Source organism: Trichosurus vulpecula, chromosome 1 (assembly GCF_011100635.1).
Source record: "Trichosurus vulpecula isolate mTriVul1 chromosome 1, mTriVul1.pri, whole genome shotgun sequence".
Taxonomy (NCBI): domain Eukaryota; kingdom Metazoa; phylum Chordata; class Mammalia; order Diprotodontia; family Phalangeridae; genus Trichosurus; species Trichosurus vulpecula.
In genome coordinates this window covers 78,622,849-78,649,288 of record NC_050573.1, presented here as the reverse complement: position 1 = coordinate 78,649,288, position 26,440 = coordinate 78,622,849, and the positions used below count along the sequence as shown (strand labels likewise).

General features: G+C 41.6%; 1 protein-coding gene across 3 annotated transcripts; it reads right to left on the bottom strand.

Annotated features, from left to right (window-relative positions):
* Positions 1–8,712: 8,712 nt before the first annotated feature.
* Positions 8,713–25,847, bottom strand: LOC118830292 (zinc finger protein 252-like). 3 transcript variants are annotated; one of them, XM_036737229.1, is made up of 6 exons: positions 25,743–25,847; positions 24,925–25,095; positions 17,936–18,027; positions 17,413–17,539; positions 16,733–16,846; positions 8,713–11,868 (listed from the first exon to the last, which is right to left on the bottom strand). In XM_036737229.1, exons 2-6 carry the CDS (start codon positions 25,052–25,054, stop codon positions 9,608–9,610), a joined length of 2,724 nt encoding a protein of 907 aa, XP_036593124.1. In that variant the 5' UTR covers positions 25,055–25,095; positions 25,743–25,847; the 3' UTR covers positions 8,713–9,607. The 3 variants fall into 3 exon arrangements, with proteins under 3 accessions (XP_036593124.1, XP_036593130.1, XP_036593136.1); XM_036737235.1 differs by lacking the exons at positions 24,925–25,095; positions 25,743–25,847 and adding an exon at positions 20,980–21,032; XM_036737241.1 differs by lacking the exons at positions 17,413–17,539; positions 24,925–25,095; positions 25,743–25,847 and adding an exon at positions 20,980–21,032.
* Between the last annotated feature and the right edge of the window lie 593 nt (positions 25,848–26,440).

The following is a 26,440-nucleotide window of genomic DNA, read 5'->3' as shown; positions in this document are numbered from 1 at the left end:
ACTTCCTGACTCCTCATCCAATACTCTTTCCATTTTGCTATAGCTAAACAGCTAGCCTACACCTCTTGTTTTTTCTTCTTTAGTTGGAATACTTTTAAACTTCAACTGATGCTCATAAGAACCTGATAGGTATCAGGTCTATACCTGATATCAGGTATACCTGTCTAGGGACTGAGAAGGTGGAGGACAGGGGTGACCCATAGTTGAGGATTGGCAAAATATGAATACTAGAAGGACAAGGAACAAGTAGTGACAGATATTGCATAGTTTATTTGGCTAACTGTAGGAGCAAGACTGAATGGAAGCCAGTGGAGCCAGAATAAGGATGATAGGGTGGGAGAACAGGGAAGAACTGAGGACTAGCGGTCAAGGTGTGGGAAGAGTTTAGAACAGCAAGGTATAGAAAGAATGAGGTGGAGGGGAAAGTGGAAGAAGAGATTTCAAGAGGGGAATTTTGCAGTTCAGGATCAGAGGTTTGGTGTGGTAAGTCCAGTGTGTGATTATCCCTGGGGTTGGTGATGAGGGAATTGTGGGAATTGGATGAACCACACTGACTCTATCTTGTGACTCGATTTTGGAGCTAGCTCAGTTTCCTTCAATTATAGGCTCAATTATGGGGTCTAGTCCAATTTCCGTCTTGTGAGAAAACTTTATTCAATTATGGGAACTGTCAGAAAATGTTATTGCATTGTTTGAACCTAGGTCTGTGTAGCTGGGAAGGTGGACCACCTCCACCTGTTGCTTAGAGACTTTTAACTAAGGACCTAGGTTATGTTGACCAAGAAACCTGTTCAGATCCAAAGACTGATGTAAGGAATTTTCTCACAATTCTACATCTCAAGCAAATCATATGTCTTGTCTGAAAACTGATCCCATATTGGCCAATCAGTTAGTCTTTCCATGTTCCTTTGATTGAATGCAGACACTTGGGAGGAGTGTGACACCTCTTTTTCTGATTTCAGGGAATTACACCTTTTTGCTCATCACCCCCTCCCCAACTTGGAAAGCCCCTAATCTTTCCTCCAATTAGAAATCAGATTACCTAATTTTGTATCCTGCTAATTGTTTTCTTTTAATTAATTGGTCTTATTTGATTGTTTTTAGTACATAAAAATCTCACTCTGTCTTCAGGGTCTTTGGACTGGCAGTCCACTGACCCACTTATTATGCCTGTTTTGCTTATAAATCATATAGTTCAGATTGTTTCCTCAATTATTACTAATTGTCCACAACAGTTTTGGTATATTGGAAGTTGATGAACAGGTAAGCCAACTACTTGTTCAAAGAAACATTAATGTGAATGTTGAAGAATGAGGGCAGGCACTCAGCTGAGTCAGATACTGGATTCTGAGAAAAGAGGGAGAGACATCTGAGGGCCAGTAGACTATAGGAACAAAGAGCTGGACAGAGTGATAAATGTGGACAAAGAGAAGCTCAAAGGAGGATAGGTTGCTGATAGTGGCAGAGGGATTGTCTGGAAGTTACAGTGGGGAATAAGTAATATACCAACTCTTCTTCCTAACCGGGTGTGCCCGGGGAGGTGGTGATGATGAGGGAAAGAGCAGTCAGCACTGGAAGTGGTCTGAGAACGGAGTATCACCCAGTACCTGTGATGAAAATTAAATGGATGGTTTGCAAGCATTTAGAAAGGAAAGTAACAACAATTGAGTCAGTATGGCATCATAAGAACAGGTTGTGCCAGGTTAAGCTTATCTTTGGAGTAGGAAGTACCATGCCAGTACTGAACCCTGAAGGGTAGAAACCCCAATCAACTGGCCCTTCCCCAGTCCCATGGCTAGCAAATTACCACCTTATTTCCCTAATGTCCATGATTCAGATGAAAATCCCTTTCTGTTATTTATCCCATTTTCTTGTTCCCATCCACTACAACTCTATTTTCCCCCAGTCTCTTTAATTTTCTGCCTTCCACTGTCCTGATTTCCATTACTATTTCTCTCCATTCTAGATCTTTTCTTCTTCACATTTCCATCTTCTTGTACTCACAGAAATCTGAGTGTCTTTTGAAGACACTGCAATCCTGACCACCCTGTCTCCCCATCCAGGGCTAGTTACTTTTTTTCACATTGGGCCAAGAGGAATCAGCATATTCCTTACTCCCCATTACTTCTTTCAGATTATACCTTTGCTAGAATCACTCAGCAGCCTGAGATTCATCTCATTTGTTTTGATCATCCTATCCCAATCCTTGTTGCCGTCATCAACTGATCCTCAGGTCACTTTTTCTCTTTTTTTGTGGTATCTTCTTTATCACTAAAACCTAATCTAGTACTGACACCCCATCCCTTTATTCCAGATAACTTCTCTGCTCGGACTTCACTTTTCTACCTTAATAGTTTTGGCTCTATAGCCAATTTGACTGTATACTATACACTTCTACTGACTACCTTGCCCCCTTTTGCCCCACCCATTCTTTGGGACATCTCTATGTTCTCTATTCCTAGAGGCAATATGAAGCTGATGAAGATTTTGGCAGTTGTGTGGATGTGGGTTTGATGGGGGAGGCTGTAAGCAGAGAGACCAACTAGGAGGCTAATACATTAGATGAGAGGTAATGAGGCCTGAACTAGGGATTCAACTTGTTCTGTCTGTCCTGAGGGCAGAACTATAAGCAGTAGGTAGAAGTTGTAGATTAGATTGCCTCTGAGGTCCCTTCCAGTTCATACCTGAGCAAGAATTCTCTCCGATATTCTCAACAAGTGATCTTTCAGAGATCTCTAGTGGGGAGAGCTCTACTACTTGAAGCTTCCCATTCAAGTTTTGGATCTCTCGAATTAGTAGGATTTTATTTTTAGGCAACTAGCCTCTATGTATCTTGTATCCATTTCTCGTAGTTCTGCCCTCTGGGCCCAAGAAGGACAAGAACAATCCCTTTTTTACATGACAGCCCTTCAGGCATTGGACAGCTATAATGCTTCTCTCTCTTTTTTCTTCTCTAACTTTCAACTGATGCTGATATAAGATGATCTCAAGGTCCTTCATCCTCTTGGTTGCTCTCCCCTGAACACTCTCCATGCTCCCTTTAAAATGTGATGCCTATAACTAGACATAGTATCCCAGATGTGATTTCCACCAGGACAGAACAGTGAAATTATTACCACCTTTGTTCTATTTGAAATCATTATGGGTAGCATACTACATGAAGGGAAGAAATGTCCCTTCCTGTACCAAATAGTAACGAAATATTAACCATTAGTTACCATTTCTATTTTGTCATCCTTCCAAATGGACTTAAGGTGTGTTACTGTTCTGGAAGATAGGTGATATTTAATTAGTAAACACTTTTGAGCAGTTATACAGAATGAATAATATTAAAATCTTCATACCATAAAGAAGAGAACACAGTACTTACAGGATGTACAATATTTTAAAAGTGTGCCCAGTATTGATTTATTCAATTCTTCCTTCATGGGAGTGGAGGAGCAGGCTGAGAATTGTGTTAGTTTTGAGATGGGATAGTAGTAAGATGAGCTTCAAGAGATTCCCACTAAAACAATAGCTGAAATTTTCCCAGTCATTACTAAGCAGTCTAATATCTGATTGATCAATAGGGCTATAATTCTCTTTATCTACAAAGATCTATATTATAATAGCCCAATTTTGGATAGCGCTGATTGTTATGTAGCCACTTGTGTCTCAGTGGAGAAAGCAGCATAAGGATCATTTCTCAGACCAACCCAGGTATCCTACGATCTATCCAAGATGGCAGGACTTCTCAGAATTTCCTGGAAGGCCTTTCTTTGGTTCTTTTAATATTATGGAGATGCCAGTATAACATTTGGACTGTCGTTGCTCTCTAATCTGCTTAAAGGCCACTGGATCCCTTCCAGCTCCATTACTGTTGCTCATGGAAACTGTTCCACTTGGCTCTAATTCAGACATAGAATGAATGATTTCCTAACTTTGGAAATGTAATGCCTAACGTTTTTACAACCCTATTCTGTAACATCACCAAAGCCTTTAAGAAACAGATGCTAATTTCCTCTTTTCCTAACTGCCTCAGGCTTCAGCAGGGAAATCTCCACTTATGGGATCTTGGAGCATAAACAGTAGAAGGTTAACCTCATTGTCTCCTTCACTGTCCATAACAGGGGTCTGTAAATATAGACTCAGACTGTCCCTTGATCACTCTTTGGATATTCTCCCCAAAGTAGTTCCTCTGGTTGGAATGATCCTCCAGGGCTCTCAGTTTTCTCTACAATTTTGGAGCCAGAGAAACGATCCCTTCTTTCTCCCCTAAGGCCCTTATGGCTGTGAGCAATGAAAGGACTATAGATTATCCTTATCCTGAAACCCTGGGCGTGTGAAGCTCTTGCTGATGCTTTCTTTGATCATTTTTGCTGGCCTTCTTCTGCCTATTCCTAGACTGAACACAGCTTCAAATCAGGCTAGTGCAACCAAGAAGCTCACCACCCACAGAAGTCTCCAGCTTTCCAGTCCCTGAAATTGCAGGAATTGCAATTAGGTGATAACAATGAAGCCTGCCATTGAAATTAAGCAACGTAATAAAGATGGAAATCAGAAAAGTTCCACTCCTTATCAATTTTCTAACCATTAAGAACAATATAATGACAAATCTAGCTTTCAAGAGGGAATGAAAAAGAGGTTCCAGTCACACAATACAAAGAGGAGGAGGGGCATTGCAAAGCTACAAAATTGACATTAGGCTGTCCTCAACTAAGTAAATTCAGCCTTGTATGTATATGAAGCCAGAGCTAAGAAGAGCAGATGGGGAGAGAAGGAGAATGATCTTAAAATAAAATATTAAAAATAGCTCCTACTGATTGGGTAGCTATCTCCAACATTCTTATGCTCCACGTACCAGCTCTCGCTATTCCTTTTTTTTTCCCCTATAGAGGAATGGGGAAATGGAATCTTGGAACAGAGAACTAGAGAAAAAGGACATAGAGACCCTGAGTATTCCCTTTCTTCTCAGCAGTTCTTCTAATAGCTGAGGGTAAGCCTAACAAGATACTTGTGACAGTGAAACTCCTGGGGCTTTTACTTTGAATAAAGCCTGATTAAGCTGGTTAGGCTTTTGGCCACGTTAAATAATGGCTGCTTCTGTCCTTTAGATATACTGCTACCAGCTATCTGCAACATATCATGGCCATCCAGTCCAAGCAGCAGAGCAGAAACCATAGGGATGGTTGAAATTAGAATGCTTCCCTAGCCCACCGTCTTTTTTTAAAATAAGGAATGATCTTTTGAAGAAACATTTAAATTGGAACAGCTCTTGCGATATTCTGCTTGGCCCTGAGGTACAGAACTAGAAGCAATATGTGGAAGCTATAGCAGGGCATTGTATCAACACAAGGGTTCCCTGATAGAGTACAGTAGAGCTCTCTACCACTTGAAGGATTCCGGCTCAAGAACAGGTTGGAGATGACTAAGTTATAACTAGCATTTTTGTGCCTGTGACACGAGCTCACCGAGCTGGGGGATAGGGTGATGGTGCAAAAGCATCAGAGAACTCACTGGGAATGTGGTCACCTGCCCGCTATTGGGCAGTTTCCTATTTTAATTATTTTTGCTAACCAATTGCTAAGCTCAGTTTTTTCTACATTGCTCAAGGACTGTGAGTCAATTTTTGTGCTTGAATTTAGCACTTTGCAAATCTTTGGAACTCTGAGATTTTATAAGTTTAACCAGTAAAGCAAATGCTCTAGAGCAGCATTTTGTCAGCTTGGTGAAGCATATGGACCCCTTTTTGGAATGTTTTTAAATACACAAAATAAAATGTATAGGATAATAAAGGAAACCAATTATACTGCTATCTAAAAAAATTCACAAAACTCTGGTTAAGAACCCCTGCTTTAGAGTAACTTCCTAAAGTGATTGCCTGAGATACATGGGGTATATCTTAGGCATATATAGGCAGGATATAGAAGTGGAATGAACCTCAGAAATCATGTACTCCAACCCACTCCTTTTGCAAATGAGAAAACTAAGGCTGAGTTAAGTGACTTGCCCAAGGCCATCAGTACTGTAGTGAAAAGTGTGCAGGATTTAGTCAGAAAGTCCTGGATTCAAATCCTGTCTAGTTGGGTGTCCTGAAGCAAATCATTTTTTTAAGGGCAATTTGGGTTGTGACTTGTCCAAGGTCACACAGTTAGTAAGTGTGTCAAGTGTATGAGACTGGACTTGAACTCAGGTCCTCCTGACTTCAGGGCCAGTGCTCTACTCACTGCGCCACCTAGCTGCCCCAAAGCAAATCATTTAACAAACCTCAATGGCAATGAGGTGCCATAGTAAATACAGTGCTGGGGCTGGAGTCAGGAAGACCTGATTTCAAACCCAGCTTTAGATATTTACTAGTTGCGTGACTCTGGGCAGGTCACTTAACCTTTCTGCCTCGGTTTTTTCATCTGTAAAGTAGGGATAATAAAAGTACCTACCTCCCAGGGTGGTTGTGAGGATTGAATATTTGTAAAATGTTTTGCACACCTTAAGGTGCTATTTCATTATTGTTAATGCCTATAATACTTAGCTCACATGGCTGTTTTGAGGCTTAAATGAGAACTAGAGTATGTTAAACATGGCGCAAACTTAAAAGTGCTACAAGCCAGTTACTATACTAGGTAGCAGAACTGGAATCTGAACCTGGATATTTTGACTCCAAATCCAGTGCTGTTTTGACCATACTTCCTTGATTAATCTTTTAATTTCTCTTTTCAACTTAATCTAACCTGAATTTTACACACAACTCATGTTCTTTGATATTCCCCCTTAATCTCAGCAGTGTCGTCTGCCTCCTGGGTTCTAGGGCTTCTCAGACTTTTGGCATCAAAACCCCTGGAGCTGCTTTCTGATGCAGGTAATGACCTCAGGATTATTTAGGACTTCCTTATTGCACAACTTGCTTCCTAAGTACTACTTTCAGATTCTACCTCCTTTCATCCACTTTTTTCCTTCCAAAGGTATGTGACAGCAATGTAGTAAGAAAACGGAACTGAGGCTAGATATGCCAAGTTAACGGTTAACCAGGGGTGGGGAACTTGCAGCCTCAAGGCCACATGTGGCCCTCTAGGTCTGCAAATGCTGTTGTTTGACTGAAACTCTAAGTTTGGATTCAGCCAAAGGGCCGCACTTGAGGACATAGAGGGCCACATGTGGCCTCAAGGCTGTAGGTTCCCCACCTCTAGTTAAGACCCTCAGAATATTGAAACCTATAGCTTCAGAAGAGAAACCAGAAAATTATGAAAACAGATGAAAATTAATCTGTTGAGCAAACCTTTATCAGCAAAATAATGGCTTACATTTATGTAGCCCTTTAAGGTTTGCAAAACATATTACATGCATCATGTCATTGGATGCTCACCCACAAAACTGCAGCAACATACAGGGTTTAAGACCACATATACCTGGGGAGATAGCAGAGTGGAGGAAGCTAAGGGAGTGTCATGCTAAATCACCAGAACCCTACCTTCATGGTGGAAGCCTCAACAAGAACTTGCACCCTGTTCAACAAGGGAAACTGTGGTATTGGCCACTCTTTGCTCTATAAATAAGATGCATGTATGTTTAATTCATAATTCTCATAGTCCTTTGGGTTCATGAAGCACTTTGCTTAAAACCCTGCTATATAAATGGCACATTATCACCTATATATTACATGAGTAAACATCTGAGAGGGTGAAGTGACTTTCCCTTGGCCACAGAGGGGTAAGAAGTGTTAGAGTCAAGTCTTGAATTCAGATCTGCTGATTCTAAGTCCAGTGCTCATTCTACCACACCATGCCATTGCATGCATGTGTAGACAGTTGTTACAATTACTTCTTTCTTCCACTTGTTACTCAAAACATACTGGCCCAGCTTCCAGTACCAAAACTATGTAGCAAATGCCAGTTTGTGCAACACGCTGTCTTTGTGTCAGGTATATAAAAGTTCCCATGTCTCTTCCCATCCACACATATGAAATATTTTCTCACTTAACTTTTTAGATTGCTCACAGAATCAGTTGGAAAAGACCTCTGAGGTTATCAATCAATATTCAAAAAGAAATTTACTCTAGAACATCCCCGCCAAGTGGCTATCCAGCTTTCATGTGGAGAACCCGCTACTTCCTGGGGCAGAATATTCTACTTTGAGAAAGCTCTAATTGGAAGGAAATTAATCCTTGTGCTAATATCTGTTCTATACATCCAACTACTGATAATCAGTTCTGCTTTCCAGGGCCAAGAAGAATAAATTTAATTTCCTCCACATGACAGCCCTTCAAATATTTCAAGACAGTGATAATGTCTTCTCATATCCTCAAGTCTTTTCCTGAGGCTAAATATTCTCTGCTTACAGGTGGAAGCTGTATAGAGGAAAGAACACTGAATCTGGATATGGAGGACTTGGGTTCAAATACCAGCCTTGTCCTGTGTGTCCCTGAACAAGTCACTACCCATCTTTAGGCCTGTTGCTTCATACATAAAATAGGCTGAACTATGTGACCTCTGAAGTAACTTTCAGCTCTAAATCTGAATTCTTTATTCCTCACACAACATGGTTTTGTCACCCTGGTTACCCTCTTCTTAATAGACTACAGTTTGTCAATATCTCCTCTAAAATAGTCTAAGAACACAATATTCTACTGTTGTCTGATGATGAGCAGAGAAAAGAAGCCCAACCACCCCCTTTTTTTCAGAACATTATGCCACCATAAATACAGTCTGAGATCATATTTACTTTTTCTGGATACTATAACACAACAGTGATTCATCATGAATTTATAATACACTAAGAGACACAGGTATTTTTACATGAACTCACCCTGTGCTTGTACGGTTGATTTTTAGAACCTATGTGCAGGATTTTCTATTAATCTCTATTTAATCTCATCTTTGGAGTTAGCCCATAGTTTTGGCCTATTGAGATCTTTCCAGATCCTGATTCTTTCACCCAATGTTACCTTGCAGATTTGAGAAGCATACCAACTGCTATGACATTCTCAGGTTCTACAGAATTATTTAAGCAGACTGAATTAACAAAAAAGAGTAAGCTGATTTCAGCATACATTTGAGTGAAAGGAGTCCAGTATTTTTTTAAAAAGGTTGGTTCAATGGAAAAAGCAGGGGAAACTAGGTATAACAAATAATGGAATATATTTATATTAAAGAATGTTCTAAAATTTGCTGTAAAGTATTATCTTTAAATACTATGTTTAAAGTTGACTAATTTTAAGTTTCAATGAGACTTTATTTTTTTATAAGTGATGCATTAATTTATGGTTAAATCTGTGAGGCCTTGAGCAGAAAGCCACTTTTTGAATCTCAGAGAAGGCACATACCTTGGAGTTTAGAACATACAATTTAGACACTCCATTGGCACCAGGTGGCAGTGTACAAAAGTTCTATGATTAACTTTTTGAAGGGTACAAAAAAAATCTGAGTGCTAAATTTGTAGGAGTCATGAAGTGACAGTTTTCTCACAATATTTCTCTTCACTGTAAACTTTATAATGTAAAATTTTGCGTGAGTGCAAAGAGAACTTTCTCAAATTACATTAACAATGTAACTTTCTCCCTAGTGTGAATTTTGTGATGCTGAATTTAAAATGAGTGTATACTAAATATTTCTTCATGTGTACTATATTCAAAAGATTACTCTCTGGTGTGAATCTTTTCATGACTAATTAGAGTTATTCTCTGGCTGAAGGTTTTTCCACATTCATCACACGTAAAGGGTCGCTCTCCACTATGAATCCTCTGATGTCGAATGAGATGAGAGCTTTGCCGGAATGATTTGCCACATTCACTGCATTCGTAGGGTTTTTCTCCAGTGTGAATTCTCTTATGTTGGATAAGTGATAAGCGTGCACTAAAGGATTTATCACAGTCATTACAAACATAAGGTTTCTCCCCAGTGTGAATTCTCTGGTGCTGAATAAACTGTGAGTGCTGACTGAAGGCTTTTCCACATTCATTACACTCATAAGGTTTCTCTCCAGTGTGTATTCTCTGGTGCTGAATAAGTGATGAGCGTACATTGAAGGCCTTCCCACAGTCACTGCACTCATAAGGATTTTCTCCAGTGTGAATTCTCCTATGCCGAATAAGGTGTGCACTTTGGCTGAAGGCTTTTCCACATTCATTACACTCATAGGGTTTTTCACCATTATGTGTTCTCTCATGTTTAATAAGAGTTGAAATCTGGCCAAAGGTTTTCCCACATTCATTGCACTCATAGGGTTTCTCTCCAGTGTGACTTCTCTGATGTTGAATAAGGTGTGAACCTTGGCTAAAGGCTTTCCCACATTTATTACATTCATAGGGTTTCTCTCCATTATGTACTCTCTGATGTTGAACAAGGGAAGAAAGTACACTGAATGCTTTATCACATTCATTACATTCATAGGGTTTCTCTCCATTATGTGTTCTCTGATGATGAATAAGATTAAAGCTCTGACTAAAGGCTTTTCCACATTCATTACACTCATAGGGTTTCTCTCCTGTGTGAATTCTCTGATGCTGAATAAGGTGACCTTTCTGGCTAAAGGTTTTGCCACATTCATTACACTCATATGGTTTCTCTCCAGTATGAATTCTTTGATGTTGAATAAGAGATAGACGTGCACTAAAGGATTTTCCACATTCATTACACTCATAGGGTTTCTCTCCTGTGTGAATTCTTTTGTGTTGGATAACTTGTGAGCGTTGGCTGAAGGATTTCCCACATTCACTACACTCATAGGGTTTCTCTCCTGTGTGAATCCTTTGGTGCACAATAAGAGTTCGGTTTAAGCTGAACATTTTGCCACATTCATTACACTCATATGGTTTCTCTCCAGTATGAGTTCTCTGATGCTGAATAAGGGATAAACGTGCACTGAAAGCTTTCCCACAGTCATTACACTCATACGGTTTTTCTCCAGTGTGAATTCTCTGATGTTGAATAAGATGTGAGTGCCTACTAAAGGCTTTCTCACATTCTTTACACTGAAAGGGTTTTTCTCCAGTATGAATCCTCTGATGATGAATAAGATTAGAACTATGACTAAAGGCTTTCCCACATTGATGGCATTCATGAGGTTTCTCTCCACTATGAATTTTACCATGTTGAATAAATGATGATCTAGTACTAAAGGCCTTCCCACAGTCATTACATTCATAGGGTTTCTCTCCAGTATGAATTTTACGATGTTGAAAAAAGTATGAATGAGCACCAAAGGCTTTTCCACATTCATTACATTTGTAGGGTTTCTCACCAGTGTGAATCCTCTGATGTTTAGTAAGGATAGAACTGCGACTAAAAGTTTTTCCACATTCACCACACTCATAGGGTTTTTCTCCAGTATGAATTCTCTCATGCTGAATAAGTGTTCTGTTCTGGCTGAAAGCTTTTCCACATTCATTACACTCATAATGTTTCTCTGTGTTATGAAGTTGCTGATGTTCAGTACTAATTGAATTCTGTCTGGGCATTTTTCCATATATATTAAGTTTACAAGCCTTTTCTCTTGTATGGATACTCTGCTGATTAATAAGGTCTGAATTCTTTTTGAAAGTCTGGCCACAAGTTGCATTTTGATGGGTCTTCTTACCTCTGGGAACCCTCTGGTGTCTAACATGTTTTGAGGTCAGATTGAAGTGCCTTCCAAATTCATTACACTCCTGACCTCTCACTCTGGTAGAAGTTTTCATGGGGATCACTGTCACTGGCTTGCAGTTTTTTTCCAGGGAAAGGCATTTCCTCAGGGCTCCCACCACTGGTTTTTCCCAATGTTTTTCTAATTGATTCTCAATTTTATAGGACTCTCCAAATTCAGGTCCCTTGAGTCTTTCCAGTATCATCCCCTGTAACTCCATTTTTTCAGATATTTTCTGTCTTAGAAACAAATCCTTTTTAGTTTTGGTCTCACAATCTGAAACATTGAACATAAAACAAAATATAAATGTCATCTGTTTTTTATTCTGGCTGAAGAGAGACTATTGGGGCAGGAAGATGAAAACCTCAATGAAACAAACATCTCCTAGTACAGTACTGATAGATGTCAATACTAGTCTCATAGCCTGCAGAAAGAATGAGAAAGGGTAGCTTTCTAGGGGAGCAAAGGACCAAAGTCAGGGGAAAGCACTGTCTAATGGGGCAGGAGGAGCCCAGAGAATAAGGAAATCTAGACAAATTATATACTAAGGTGCTGAAAGAACTTATGGAAGTGATTATTGAGTTCTTGTTCGTGATCTTTGACGAATCCTGGAAAACAGGAGAGGTGCAGGAGTAGAAATGGACAAAAATTTCCTCATTTTTTTAAAGCAGAGGAAAAAGGTCAGTATTTCAAACTTCATCCTAGGAAGATTGGCACAAATTCCCTGTAAATCCAGGAACTGGCGTGGGGGAGGAAGCATAGAGGAAAACATCTGAAGGAAGCATGATGAAAAACTGAATATCAATAGAAAAACAGAATCAATATTATCATAGGATCATAGATTTAGAACCAGAAAACTCTTTAAAAACCATCTAGTCCCACCCACATTTTAGTGATGGGGAGCCAGTCTAGAGGGGTTACCTAAAGTCGTACAGTTTGTATGGAGCTGAATTGGGATTTAAACCCCAGATTTTCTAACTCCATATCTAGCACTCCTTCCACCACATCATAATGCCTCTTGCCAAGATTATATTACAAAACTCCTGGAAAAAGAGATGAAGATTTCAAGAAACAGGTCACAAGCCTGGCAGCACAGAGGGATGATATAGTAGTGATGGGTAACTTTAGCTGTTTAAGTTCTTTCTACCAAAAGAAGTGCAATTAAACATTTCCTAGCTTTCCTTGAAAATCATTTCATCCCTGAAAGGCAAAAAAAGTAATGGGGACCTGCTTTATGAACCTGATTCCCAGCAACCAGGAGGAACTTTCTACTTAAGTAAAAATTATGTGAACCTTGAGGAAAAGTGACTATTACAAATCTTACAGTTTGTAACTGGGAAGGAAAGGAAGGTGCAGTCATAACGTGACATACAATTTAGATATGGGGAAAAGCAGATTTCAAAAGATTCAAAGAAGAGATATATAAGTCCCATGAACTAAAATTCTCTAGAAGTCAATAAAAAAATTTATTCTTTATTGATATTGGGGAAAAGAGGAGAAACCAAAGAAGGGATTGGACCACTTTTTGACATGGATAGGACAACATTAATGGATGGGGGAAAGAAGACAGAATTACTTAACTCTTTATTTTTTTCCTAGTTTCTCTGCTAAGGAGAATAACATTTGAACTGGAAGAGTCAGAAAAAAAATAAGGATGAAGATAGTAAGAGAGCACTCAGCTGCCCTTGATGAATTCATCACTAGGTCCAGACAAACTATAGAGAACTAAAAAGAAGCAAAAGCATAATATCTCAATAAGTACAGAGATTAAGGGAAATTATGCAGTAATATGCATTGACTGTGAGGTTTGTATTTCTGCCACAGCCAAGAGATTGTATTCTAAATGCTGGTCGATCTTTCTCTTTAGAGAAAGCATTCACGGAACACCTCTCACCAATGTTCTAGAATATTTGAGAAACAGAAGTAAAGCTTCAATATGGGAAAAAGGAATCTGAGACAGGTGGGGAGCCTTGAACTTTTCAGAAGGTTGGAGTATAGAAGAGTATTAGAGAAAGAAAAGGAAGAAGATGGCTATATGGTTAGAGCTCAAACTGATTTGAGGGTCTTCACCAAGAGGAAAGGACTGGGTGGTCTGAGGAGAAGATACTTGTTATCCAAAGAATGATATGGTAAGACAGCAGAGGCTATTTCCTGAGAGATCATCCAGTAAGGGTCAGAAAAAGAAACCTAGTAGTAATTGTAGGTGATTTTCTATTTCGGGACTCTTAGGCAGCTGTTTATCAACTCAGATCAGAGAGATCTGTTGTCTTCCTGGCTCATGTATCCAAGACACAAAAGAAAAACTCCCAGGACTCATCAAAATGGATGTTAACTACCTAGGTGGTGCAGAGGATAGAGGGCTGGACCTGAAGTCAGGAAGACCCGAGTTCAAATATGGTCTCAGGCACTTACCAGCTGTGTAACCCTGGCCAAGTCACTTAACCTCTGTCTGTCTCAGTTTCCTCATCCAAAAATGGAAACACTAATAGCACCTACATCACAGGGTTTTTGTCAGGCTCAAATGAGGTAATATTTGTAAAGTGCTTTGTAAACTTTAAAGTGCTATATAAAGGCTATCATTATTATTGTTATTATCATTATCATTAATGTGGCAAGAATACTACTGCCGAAAGGTACTTAAAAAGTATTGTGAAAGATTACAAAGTTCAAGTCAAGAAATTAAAAGGACATAGTCAGTATTTCCTCACTGTTGTCCATTTATGGCAAGGGATGCAGAAGAGAAAAAAATGATCTTGAAAGTGAGCAGGTGGCTAAGAAGGGGGTATCTGAGAATGGGATTTGGACTTCTGGACTATAGTTTAAACACAAGGATGAGGAACTCCTGCCCAGAGATAGAATGAATTTTTCAAAGACTGATAAGAATGTGTTTCCCTGGAGTTTTGCAAATTAAATTGAAAGGGCTTTAAATCAAAAAGGATGGGGGAGGAAAAAGATTAGTGTCAGAGGTGTCAAAGACACAGCCACAAAAACTCCCAACGTTCCCAGTGCTGGAACCAGATTAAAATGTAATTGGGAAACATTTAACAAAATAAATAAAAATTCAATAGAACATAGATAATGTTAAAAAAGTGATTTTCTAAGGCAATATGCAGCCCACAGCAATACTTATGTATCTGTAGCAGCCCCTGTTTCTCTCTGTGTTTGATGCCACTGATCTAGATAACACAGAAAGTAGCTACACGAAGTAAGAATAAAAGTTGAGACACCCTTAAGTTCAGCAGATACAAAATACAATAAAGGAACCAGTAGTAAAACCACCGGGCCTCAAATGTCTATACACACGTGCTTAAAGTTTAGGCAACAAGCAAAAGGAACCAAGGGTGCTAATGCAAGGAGGGAAAATTTAACACTGTAGGTATTACTGAAACCCATGTCCAGTTCTCAGGATGAGCATACTTTATTCAGGAGAAACAGGATAAGTACAAGGGCAGTTAGAAGTCAGAAAGCACTGAATATTAAGAAGGCATACTTATGTGAAGAAATAAAGAAACCAAAGAAAAAGTATTTGGGTGAAGGTCAATATAAGGAGAAATGAAAATGATTTTGTCATTGGAGTATATTACAGACTACCAGGACAGAAAGAGGAAATTGATGATGATGACTTTGGGAGACAGGTCACGAGACTGGACCAGAAGCATGATACAGTAGTGATAAGGGACTTCAGTAATCCAGACATCTGCTAGAGCTCTATCAAAAGAGAGGCAGCTAATAACTTTTTTACATGATTTAATAATAAGTTCGTTCTTCAACAGGTGGAGAAATCAACAAGGGGAAATTTTATTCCAGATAGCTAGCATGCTATATGACAGAGTCAGAATCCAAAAAGATCTTGACAGGTTAAGAGTATTGGGCTGAATCTAATAAGATGAAATTCAAGAGATAAATATGTCTTACACTTGGGTAAAAAAAAGATCAACTTCAGCTGAAAAGATGAGAAAAACTTAATTAGATTGTAGTTCTGAAAAAGATCTGAGTGGTCTTAATGGATTTCAAGTTCAACATGAGTTATCAGTATGATGTGGCAGCCAAACAAATCTAATGTAATCTTGGGCTGCATTAATAGGGGGACCGTTTACAGGAAGAGGAAGGTGATAGTCTCACTGTACTCTGCCTTGTCAGACTTCATCCAGGGTTCTGTATTCAATCTGAGGAACCATAATTTAAGAAAGACATTGATAAACTGAAGAGTATCCTGAGGAGGGCAAGGAATGTAGGGTATTTAGTCAAAAAAAAGAGACTAAAGGGGAACATGAGAGCTGTGGGACAAAAACAAAAGGTATCAACAAAAATGAGACAAGATTTTTTTTTAAGAGAAAAAATTTTTGAAAGAAAAATTTTAGCAGAGTCGTATGAGAAGTCAGATTACAGGGTTTTTACCAAATAGATGGGTGGTAAAGATATGGAAGCAGAAGTTAACTCCTCTGAAGATTTTTGCAATAATTGGAAAGTGAGAGTAACTTAAGCAAGTAGCATGGTTAAGAGCTTTATTTTTTTTTAAGGAGAATAACTGATGGAGAACTCTGGAAGAGATGGAAGATATGAGATTTGGAGCACAATAGGAAGGCTTAGCCTTGGAAAGGTAAGTTAGCCCAAAGAACCATGTCTAACAGCCTGATGAGTACACAGGAAATGTTCAGTAATAGGAAGGAGAGGATGTAGGGAAACAGAGTCTTTCACAACATGACTATTATGGAAGGGTTTTGCATAATGATACATGTATAACCTATATTGAATTGATTGCCTTTTTAAGGAGGGTAGGTGGGGAGGGAAGAAGGGAGAGAATTTGGAACTCAAAGTTCAAAAAACAAATGTTAAAAAAAAGTTTTTACATGCAACTGGGAAATAAGATATACAGGCAATGGGGTATAGAAATCTATCTTGCCCTACAAGAAAGTAAATGGAAAAGGGAATGGAGGGGGAGGTGGGTGATAGAAGAGAGGACAGACTGGGGAAAGGGGCAATCAGAATATATGCCATCTTGGGGTAGGGGGGAAGGTAGAGATGGGGAGAAAATTTGTAACTCAAAATCTTGTGGAAATGAATGTTGAAAATAAAATAAATTTAACATTATTGGATGATTTAAAAAATAGAAAGAAGGAGGTGGTTCTCATTCACTCACCTGAGTAGTCACTTTTCATAATCTCTCTCCTTCCAGCAACCTGTGTGTCCAGGATCCATGGCTCTTCCCCTTTTTCCAGCTGGGAAATTACATCAGGTTTGGATACTGAGAATCCTGTTTGTGAAGAAGAGAATAACTCCTGGTAGTATTTCACAGACACTTCTAACTGTCCTAAACTCAGTCCCAACCCCTGGAGTCTGCATAGAGCAAATAAGAAGAGAAGATTTTCATAAGATAATTTAAAATTTTTATATTAAGGTAATGTCCCACAAGGGTATGATAGTAAGGCCTATGTACTCTCTGAAGGAGCCTCAGGACTGTGTTCCCTTGGGGGAGGTGAGCCAGGGAGCTCTCGGTGATCTGGGAACAAAGAACCATGACCTCTATGACCTTCTCCATCAGGAGGGTGGGAAACTTCCATCTCTAGGGATATCCACACTGGACTCTGGGAAAGAATTCTGGGCCTAGGACAGAAAACCCGGATGGGGAAAATATAGACTCAGGGAGAAGTCAGGAAAACTGTCCATTTCCTGCTCTGAACAGATAGACCTGTGGCTTGGTATTAAGAAAAAGTACCCTGTGTTTAAACCCAGAAAGAACTAGGAATCTTTCCAGTCTAGGCTATTTACAAAGCAAGAATTTTAAGAAATTTAGATTTGCATCTCAGGAAGAGGCCTTACCCAATGAGACCAGGTTCCCGTAATTCTCCAGCATCACATCCCTATAGAGGCCCCTCTGGGCAGGGCCGAGACAGCCCCACTCCTCCCGGGTAAGGTACACAGCCACATCCTTGAACATCAGAGATGTCTGAAACAACAGAGTCCTATTGTAGCTTCGAGAAGACTGTCAATGCTTGGCCCTTGGGTAAAGGGGGAAGCCAGTGTCTGCACACCATTTACTGGGGGAAAGGAGCAGGCTGGCATGTGATATTCCACAAAGAAACAGGTAAATCTGTTCATACACAGAGAGAAGAACCCAGACTATCAGGGAGCAGTCTCTATGGAGGTCCTCATTCCACAACCTCCTGGGAAAGAGAACTTACTGGACTCTGCACTGTGTCATCAATGCCGATCAGTATTTTCTAAGTACATATGTGAGAAGGGGATGATGGACTATTTACAGAAGCTCCCTTCCAGCACAAGGAAGGTACTGAGGCCACAGTGGTACCAGAGCAGCGATGCAATTTCAGGAAGTATAGCTCACCTGGAGCCTGGCTGGCAAGGATTCAGCTACTGCTGCCTGGTCTCCTAGGCTCCACTCAGGAAGATGGGCAGGAACAGGGGGACCAAGTGTATCTGGGAGAAGAAAAAGGATCATGTGAGGACAAAGATGGGAAGATTCCAGCCTTTCTTGTGGCTCTCCTACTATTTCACTTTCACATTCCCCAGCTACCTTCTGTAAGGGGTCAGAGAAATCCTATGACCTAAGAAATGCTATCATTCCATGACTGCTGATAATATGAGTCAAGCTGTAAGCCCTTGCAACTGTGAATGCAAAAAGCCTGTGTGATACTATGAAGACACCAAAAATCAAGGTCTTTGAGAAAAGCTTATGTTAAATGGGAAAAGAGATGGCTGAAAACACTGAGCCCTTGTCTTATCATGTCCACTCTATTCCCTGTTCTCAAAAATCACCTCCAGGGAGTCTTATTCAACAAAGCTTCACCTCCCTTACTCTAGTCTCTCCAGTTTCCCCCCAACAATCATGAAATCTACTGCTGATTATGCAAGCCACCAGTGCCTGAACCCTACCTGCTCAGCCGTATCCTTCATCTCTTCCCCTCTCTGACACCAACAGTCCCTCCCTAGGTCATGCCTGTCTCTGTGGCCCCTGAAGGAAGGCCTCGAGGGAGCCAGGGCAGTCTCAGATCCCTAGTGAAAGCTGCTCAAGTCCTCGTGTGGCCTTTCCCAGAGGCACTCCCTCCAGCCACAGAGAATTATACACAATCACAAAGAATCATAGCTCTACCATCTCTTCTTAGGGGAAGAGTTGAGGTCCACAGGGGAAGTCTGAAAACCCCAGAAGAGAGAGCTTGTATGGAGAGGCCAGGGCCCCTTCTCTATAAAGAGTCACACCATCCCGGGAACAGCCTATCACACTAGAGCAAAACACACAAATATGCTTTGGCCCAAGGCTGTGTCTATGAAGCAGGGAGGAGAATATATCCTGTTGTGATGACTCCATGGAGACAGGAAGCTACTCATCTCCATTTTGTGCTCCCTCCTTCAGCACTTGTGGGACAACATTATGGTGTACCTTGTTTTCTAGATGGCTTGTGAGTCTATGTCCTGTCTCCCCAACTTGCTTGTGAGATTCTGGAAAGAAAAGACAATCTGTCCCATTTTCTCATGGCCCCTAAAGCCTCTAGTACATTCTGTGCCCATAGTAGGCTCAGCAATACTTAGCAGATGGGCACTTTTAGGCAGATCTTTGGCCTTCAGTAATTAAAGGTAAGGATGCTTCATGGCATACATTCTGCCATTCCAGAAATTCAAGAAGCTGGAAAAAGTGCTACTTGTTTTGTAAAAAACCCCAAATTTTGCAGAGGAACCATGGGTGGTAAATGAAATTCCTCCACTGCCAGTGTCTGAGGTGTTTTGACAGTGGGACTTCCAGAATATCTCCACAGGCTGTACAACTTTGGGCTTTGAATCTATTCTCTGCACCTGTCATCCTTGACCAGGACAGAACGTCTCCTCATTTGTCTTCACATCTGGAGTGCCTATGGTACCCCAAGACACCTGGTCTGGGAGTAGGTTCTTGTGTTAAATACTGGAATGATCAGACCTGTGCTTTTAAGAAAGTCACTTTGGCAGCTGTGTAGAGGACCGATTAGGGATCTATAGCAATAGCCTAGGCCAAAGACACTAAACAGAGGAGTTTATATTTATTAACCTAGAAGTAATAGGGAAACAGTAGCCCAGCCTACTGCTCCCTACCCCCATGCCTGGGATGCTCTCTCCTCAACTCCACCTCTTGGAATCCCCAGCTCTCTTCAGGATCAGCTCAGATGCCGCCTCCTGCATGAGGCCTTTTCCAATCCCCCCAGCTTTAAGTGCTCTTCACCTTCATTTCTTTGCTCCCACTTTATATTTACTACAAATTAATAGATTATTAGCTCCTTGAGGGCAAGGATTCTTTCATTTGCAGCACTGTACCCCAACACCTATAAAATTCCTTGCACATTTTTTTTTACTGGCCTTTGATTTCTTTGGTAGAAAGGGCTCCCAATGAAGAACTTTCTCCACCAATATAAACTGGCCCCTTTTCTGCAACTTAGAGTTGTGGAGTGCTGCCTGAAGCCCTGAGATATTAAGTGATTTGCCCAGAGTCACACAGCTAGTACATGTCAGAGGTAGGATTTGAATTCAGATCTTTCTGATTCTGAGGCCAGCTCTCTACTGAATACAACAACTGCCTCATGCTTCATAAATATTTAATTGAATTGAACCATGGTGGCTGATCTCTTCTTCCCGTGACCCTTAAGAGATGATCTCTCACCTGACGGCATGGGTGGATCCATAGCCCCACTGCCTAAGGACAAGCAGCTGCCTCCTCCTCCTCCTCCTCCTCAGAAAGAACCTCATCTCTCTTACTTAGCTCCAAGCGTCCAGTGGCCCTTCTTCCCTTACTCTGGTGCCACATACTTCTTCCATACACCATCCTGACACAGGTCACAATTCTCCTTTGCTCTTCAGATCCTTTTTCTTTCTGGCTTCACAAGGAAGCTTTTAAAGGACATTTCATTCCCTCTGATCACCTGCAGAATGGAGAGGTGTCCTCTAAGCCCCCTTTTTTTTTCTTCTAAGAAGGAAATCTCCACTTTAAGGATAATGGCAGTGGTGGGAAGGCAAACACTGCATGATTTAGTCAGGTTGCCACAAACTAGGTTTAGGAGTGAGAAAGGGAAGGCTGACTAGCTGTGGTAGGACAGAACATCACTGTTCTGGATTATGGAGGCAGAACAGTTATGAGTGATGGTGAGATCAAGATATGACCAAATCTGCACGTGGCAGAGCTGGAGTGAAGGTGCAGGTCACCAGAGCTGGAAGAATAGGGAGGCCAGGGTGTTCAGGGGACATCAACATGTGTCTTGAAGTTCCAAGTATGAGATCAGGAGCTGGTGAGGAGAGGAAGAGAGTGAAGCAGGTGCTCACCTCCATGAGAAAGGGGGCAGCATAGCCTGGGGGCCAGCAGATAACTGCAAACTGGGTGAACAGAGGGAGACACAGATGGATGGAGCAAACCTCAAATTAGGAAATGTTGCTGAGTGATGTTGACAGAGGGAGGGCCTGGAAGTCAGTAAAGAAAAAAAGAGTATGCATCCTCCTCTTCTTGGCCTAGCTGTCCAGGGGCATGAGAAAAGACATCCAGTACTGCAGAAGGTGGCCAGGGATGCAAGTCTTCTGGAAGGGGAGCCAGGTTCCATGAGTGCAACAAGTTGGAGAAGCATGCCAGGAAAAGCTCTAAAATGAAGCAAAATGTATTCATGAGAGAATGAGGGAAAGGAGAAGGCAAAAGGACACAATGAAGGGAAGCACAGAGCAGAACAGGGACTCAGGAAGGATGGAGATGAGGAACATGAGTAATAACGGGTAAGGGAGTTTTCACATAGGCAGCCTTTGACTCTGAATCAGAGGTTAGGAGAAGAGGATGGGGAATATTCTAGCTGTGGGATAAGGAAATCCCATTTGACTGGGATTTGTGGAGGGCAGTACCAATGTACACTCCCTCATTCCATTCTGAATGTCAAAAACTCTGCCTCCTATGGGAAGAGACGGGGAACAAAATGTTTACAGTGGATGAATAGGTAGAAGATGGGAAAGGGACAATCTAAGCCAAACTGGGAAGTCTACACAGTAAATTTAGGGGACAATTTGGGAGAAGAGTTTGGTAATTACTCTAAGACGCAGGGCAGTCTGCTGCCATCTCCCTAGCACACCTTGCCTGTCCCGCCCAGGCTACTCATGCTGCCTTCTCTGTCCCCCAAACATTCCAGGCCCATCCTCTTCCGAGGGAATACCCTTTTCTGTTCACAAGGTGAACAGAAGAACTGGAAGAACAAGTCCTGCTTTGATAGCAACTTGTGGTTCACAGAGTACTTTCCCCCAGAACATTATAAGGTAATAGTTTAAATATTATCTAACAAAGAAATGATAGCTGGGGGCATAAGGTTATAAGCTAGTATGAAAGCTAAGAAGCAAGGAGTTGGTTTAAACTAGTTCACAGTAAAGGGTAAAGGACTAAAAGTCATTAACCCCAAGAAGTCTTTAACTGATGGAATTTTGGTAATGAGAAAAAAAGTAGATGGAAGACTTTCAAATAGCCTTAGGCAGGAATTTTTTTTAGGGGGAATATGGGAATGATGTAAAAAATGAATCAAGAATACTTGGTTTTTCAAATGCAAAAGAACCTTCTATTAAATGTCTTTTCTCTTAAAAGCCAGTCTGAAATTTGAAGGCTTACATTACCAATGATATACTACAACTAATCATGCCTGCCAAGTTCTGAGAGTTGATAAGTTTCTTCTGAATGCTGTTTCCATCCCTACTGATACTGCTTATCTTATTGCTTCCTGCCTGGATTTCCTTAACAACCTCCTCACTGATATTCCAGAAATAGCTTCTATCCCTTTATTTATCCTTCACACGGTCGCCAAATAAAACTTCTATATCCCACCTCTATCATTTATGTCCCTAAGGCTCACAAGTCAAAGTCCATACTCCTCATTCAAGGCCTCCTACAATCGGACCATGACCGACCTTTCTAACCTCATTGTTCACTAAAACCCCAGGCAGGCCTGTCTCTTCACAATTCCCTGCACAAGCCAAGTTCCTTCCATGCCTTTCTTCATAATGTATCCCCAACCCGGAGTACCCTCTCCTCTCCAAATGCTATCCATCCCATCAAGACTCAAGATTCTACCCTATTACTCCAGCTACTATGATCACCCTTCCTTGAAAGCCTCTGCCACATAAGATGGTATAGTGGTAAAAGCATTAACGTGAAAAGACCTAGGTTTGGGTCCTAGCTTCAACATGTACTAAGGTTTTGGACCTTGATAAAGCTTCTTGACTAAGTCTCAATTTCTACATCTGTAAACCAGACCTCACAGGGTTGTTTTAAGAGTTTTGCAAACATTAAACTGTCATAGAAATGTGCAATGATTACTACTACCATACACTTGAATTCTTAAATAATAATAAGACTATATGTAATTAATTTTGAATATTTATTATTCTCTAAGGGCTTGCAAGAACCACGTCCAGTACTTTCTATACGTCTGTCACAGTATCAGGGTAAAAAGCAGGCGCTCAATAGCATATGAATCAATCACAAGAGTACGATATCAGACATCCAAATGGAGTTATTATATCATGTACTCCATGACTGGGGAACAGCTAATCAAACCACAGTATGCAAATGTAATGTATTATTACTGTGCCATAAGGAAAGACAAAGATGAAATTTGGGATGACCTGCACGAAGTGATAAATAGCAAAAACAAAGCAGAGCAGGTGATATATACAATTACTACAACCACATCAATAAAGACAACTTTAAATGTCAACAAAACTCAGATCGAAACTGCTGGACAACACCATTACTAATAAAGCACATACTGTTCTTTTCACAAGCCATAAACCAAAGTATAAAGTTGTGTACAGTGGCAATCACCCTTTTATGCTGAACTCTTTTAAGGTATTATATGTTATAGAGGATTGAATCATGAATATATTGGGGTTTTGTATGATGTGTGGAAACAAAATTTAACAACTAAAGAAAAACAACACAAAGGGGTGATTATAGGATTATTGAATTATAGAATTATTATAGAATTTCCCTTTAAGTAATGTCACTCATTGAACTGGCAAAGGAGAGCCCAAACTGTCCACACAGGCTTGGATGGATCTGACAACTACAAGAGTGTCAGAAAAGAGTGATATACCTGCTGACTAGAGCCTGGAAACCAGCAGTTGGGGTTGTGTGTAAGCTTGTCTCTGATCGGACTTCAGTCACCCAAGATTACTTTTACTATTAGGCCATTTTGGCAAAGATGGAGTGACAATCAAAGAGATATTCAAGAGCATGACAGAGACCAAACCTAGCCCTCACCAGCAATGGAACAAAGCTAGAACAAGTAACATCAGGGCTATCATGGGACCCACAAGTGAGAATAAGGAGAATAAACAGTAGTGTCTTTAATTACATTTGGGTAATCTGATATTAATTACAATTTTATGAAATCTAATATTTCTTGAGGGAGCATAAGAACTTAAGGAGGGAAAAATCAATTTCTTTATAAATTCACTGGGTAACAGGAGATAACCTTGCTAAGGATAATGGGGTCAGAGCTTAATAAGTTATAAACATGACCATGGAGGCTGTTGGTAGGAGTCCTTCAAGAGTGATTTTCTGATATAGTAAGACATAGAGAATCTACAATTTGATTGTATGATCTAGGATCCTGAATTGAAGGACAAGTCTCTACCCATCCCCTTCTAGCACCTACTTTTATGAGATCTCTTCTCTTTGTTTCCACATTTTCACTAACCTCAAATTCACTCAGAAGGTCAAAGAGTGACCATGGCTGAGACAGGTCAGGAACAATCCCAGTCTTACCATAAAACAGAACTATTTCTACCCTAAACCTTGTGAATTTATTCTGCGCTGCTAAAATGTTATTCCTATTTAGTTACTAAGAATCAGACTATCAACCACTGTAAAGGATATTAGCGTTCATTTACTTGAGTCCTGTCATTTCGGAGGCGAGGAAAAGGAGACCCAGAGAAGTGATTTGGAAAAGGCTAGTTCTCATGATCACTAGTGTTTCCTCTATACCATGACTACTCATCTTTCCTCTACACCAGCTATTTCTTAAGTAATTCAGGGTTAGAGTCTATGGTAGTGTTTTTCCTCAATAACAAAAACTCTGAAGTGATTATGGAAGAATCCACTCTAACCTCCACAGTGGTCACTACAGTCTCCTCTCCTCAGATATGGTCAGAAATGTAAGCTTACTAGAGCTGGGTTTCCTTGGGTTCCTCAACTCCTCTTCTGGGGAAGCTTTAGGGCACAGAATTTCCAGGCTCAGGGAAAAGCCTGAAGTTCGGAGGACAAAGAGGGGTATGCTATGAGGCACAACGAGAACAGCGCAGACCCTCGATAGAGAGGGCGGAGGCTGAGAGTACCTTGATGGGGATCGTCATGGAGGCGGGGCAGAATTTCATGACACCGAGGTCTGGGTCGGGTCCTCCGTGAATTGTTGATTTGAGGAGTGGGTGCAGAAGACAACTCGGGTCCTGCTGCCAGCGCTGCCATCTCCGTCTCCCTTGAGAGCTCGTCCTGCCCCTGAGCACAGCCTGGGACCATCAGGGACACAGAAAGGGAGGTTCAGGGCGGCGAGCGAGCGCATGCAACCTCAGGACAAAGGCCCGGGACTCGGGGTGCAACGAGAAGGAATAAGAATAGCTAGGATTTGTGTAGTACTTTTAAGGTCGCAAAGTGCTTTACAAACATCATCTCATTTTACGGTGATAATGATCATAATAACAGGTAACACTTAGATGGTGCTCACTGTGTGCCAGGCACTGTGCCTTTAAGCGCTTTGCAAATATTATCTCACTTGCTCCTCATGGCAACCCTGGGAAGTAGGAGCTGTGATTTTCCCCATGAACAGGAACGGCAATCATGTTGGAAGCTGGACTTTACAAAACGCCTGTTCTGTGAGATGGAAAGTGCTGGTATCAGACCCATTCTGCAGATGAGGGAACTGAGGTCCGGAGAGGGACTGACTTGTCAAAGATCACACATTGAGCCTGGGTCAGAATTTGAACCCAGGTCTCCAGACTAGCAGCACTCCGGGGCCCGCTGTCCGGTCCTGTCTGTAGAGAACTGTTCTTGACAGCCCCTCCCTCCTCCGGCCTCAGTTTCCTCCACTGTAAAAGGTGACGGGGAAGGCCCCCAAGGCACACCCTCCCCCGCCACCCCGGGCACTGGCGGGACTCACCCTCCGCGCCGGGCCCCGACTATGGAGACGGAACCGGACCAGACCCGCAGCCCCCGAACCGCTTTCCCTCAGGGCGCCAGACCACCCGGACCGGAAGTGTCACCCGCACCTCCGGCGCCCAATCCGGGCCCGGGGAGCGCCCAGCGCCGCTCTAGGCTTCCAGGAGGACTCGTCGTCTCGGTAGCGGTCCGGCAGGAGGCTTCTCCCTGGCACGGCCACCGCGCCGGCTCCGCGACCGGAGGCCCCGGGCCTGACGCCGCGGACCGCCTCTCCGGGATGTGGGAACGTCAGGCTGCGGGTCCTGGGCCTTTACGTAGGTGAGGAGCCCACGATGCTGCAGGGGCGCCGGGGGGAGGGGCAGGGTCACCACGAGGTCAGCGCAGCCCCGCCCCCTGGCCCCGCCTCCAGATACCCCGCCGAGCTGGGTGACCTGTGCTGAAAGACCAGAGTGTGTGACCCATCGTCCCCTGAAAATTAATCTCCCTGACCTCGTCTCCCTCCTAGAGTGTGAGCTCCGTGACGGCAGAGTAGGAATTGATTAATAAATATTGGTGCATAAATGTATTTGTTGATCAAATGAAAAAATACCAGTAATGCGTTTGCAAACCTTGAGGTGCTGTCTACATGAGGCTGCTAGGAGGCATGTTTGGATAGAGCCCTGGACTGGGAATCAGGACAACCCGTCATGCCTCAGACAC

Bases quoted from the DNA above. Each gene is read 5' to 3' on its own strand.
- LOC118830292 (XM_036737229.1), bottom strand. From the start codon at position 25,054: ATGGCAGCGCTGGCAGCAGGACCCGAGTTGTCTTCTGCACCCACTCCT. The intron at 16,847-17,412 runs GTAAGGCCTCTT...CTTCACAAACAG, and splicing joins CGGGAACCTGGTCTCATTGG to GATTCTCAGTATCCAAACCT. The intron at 11,869-16,732 runs GTGAGTGAATGA...TCAATGTTTCAG, and splicing joins TATGAAAAGTGACTACTCAG to ATTGTGAGACCAAAACTAAA.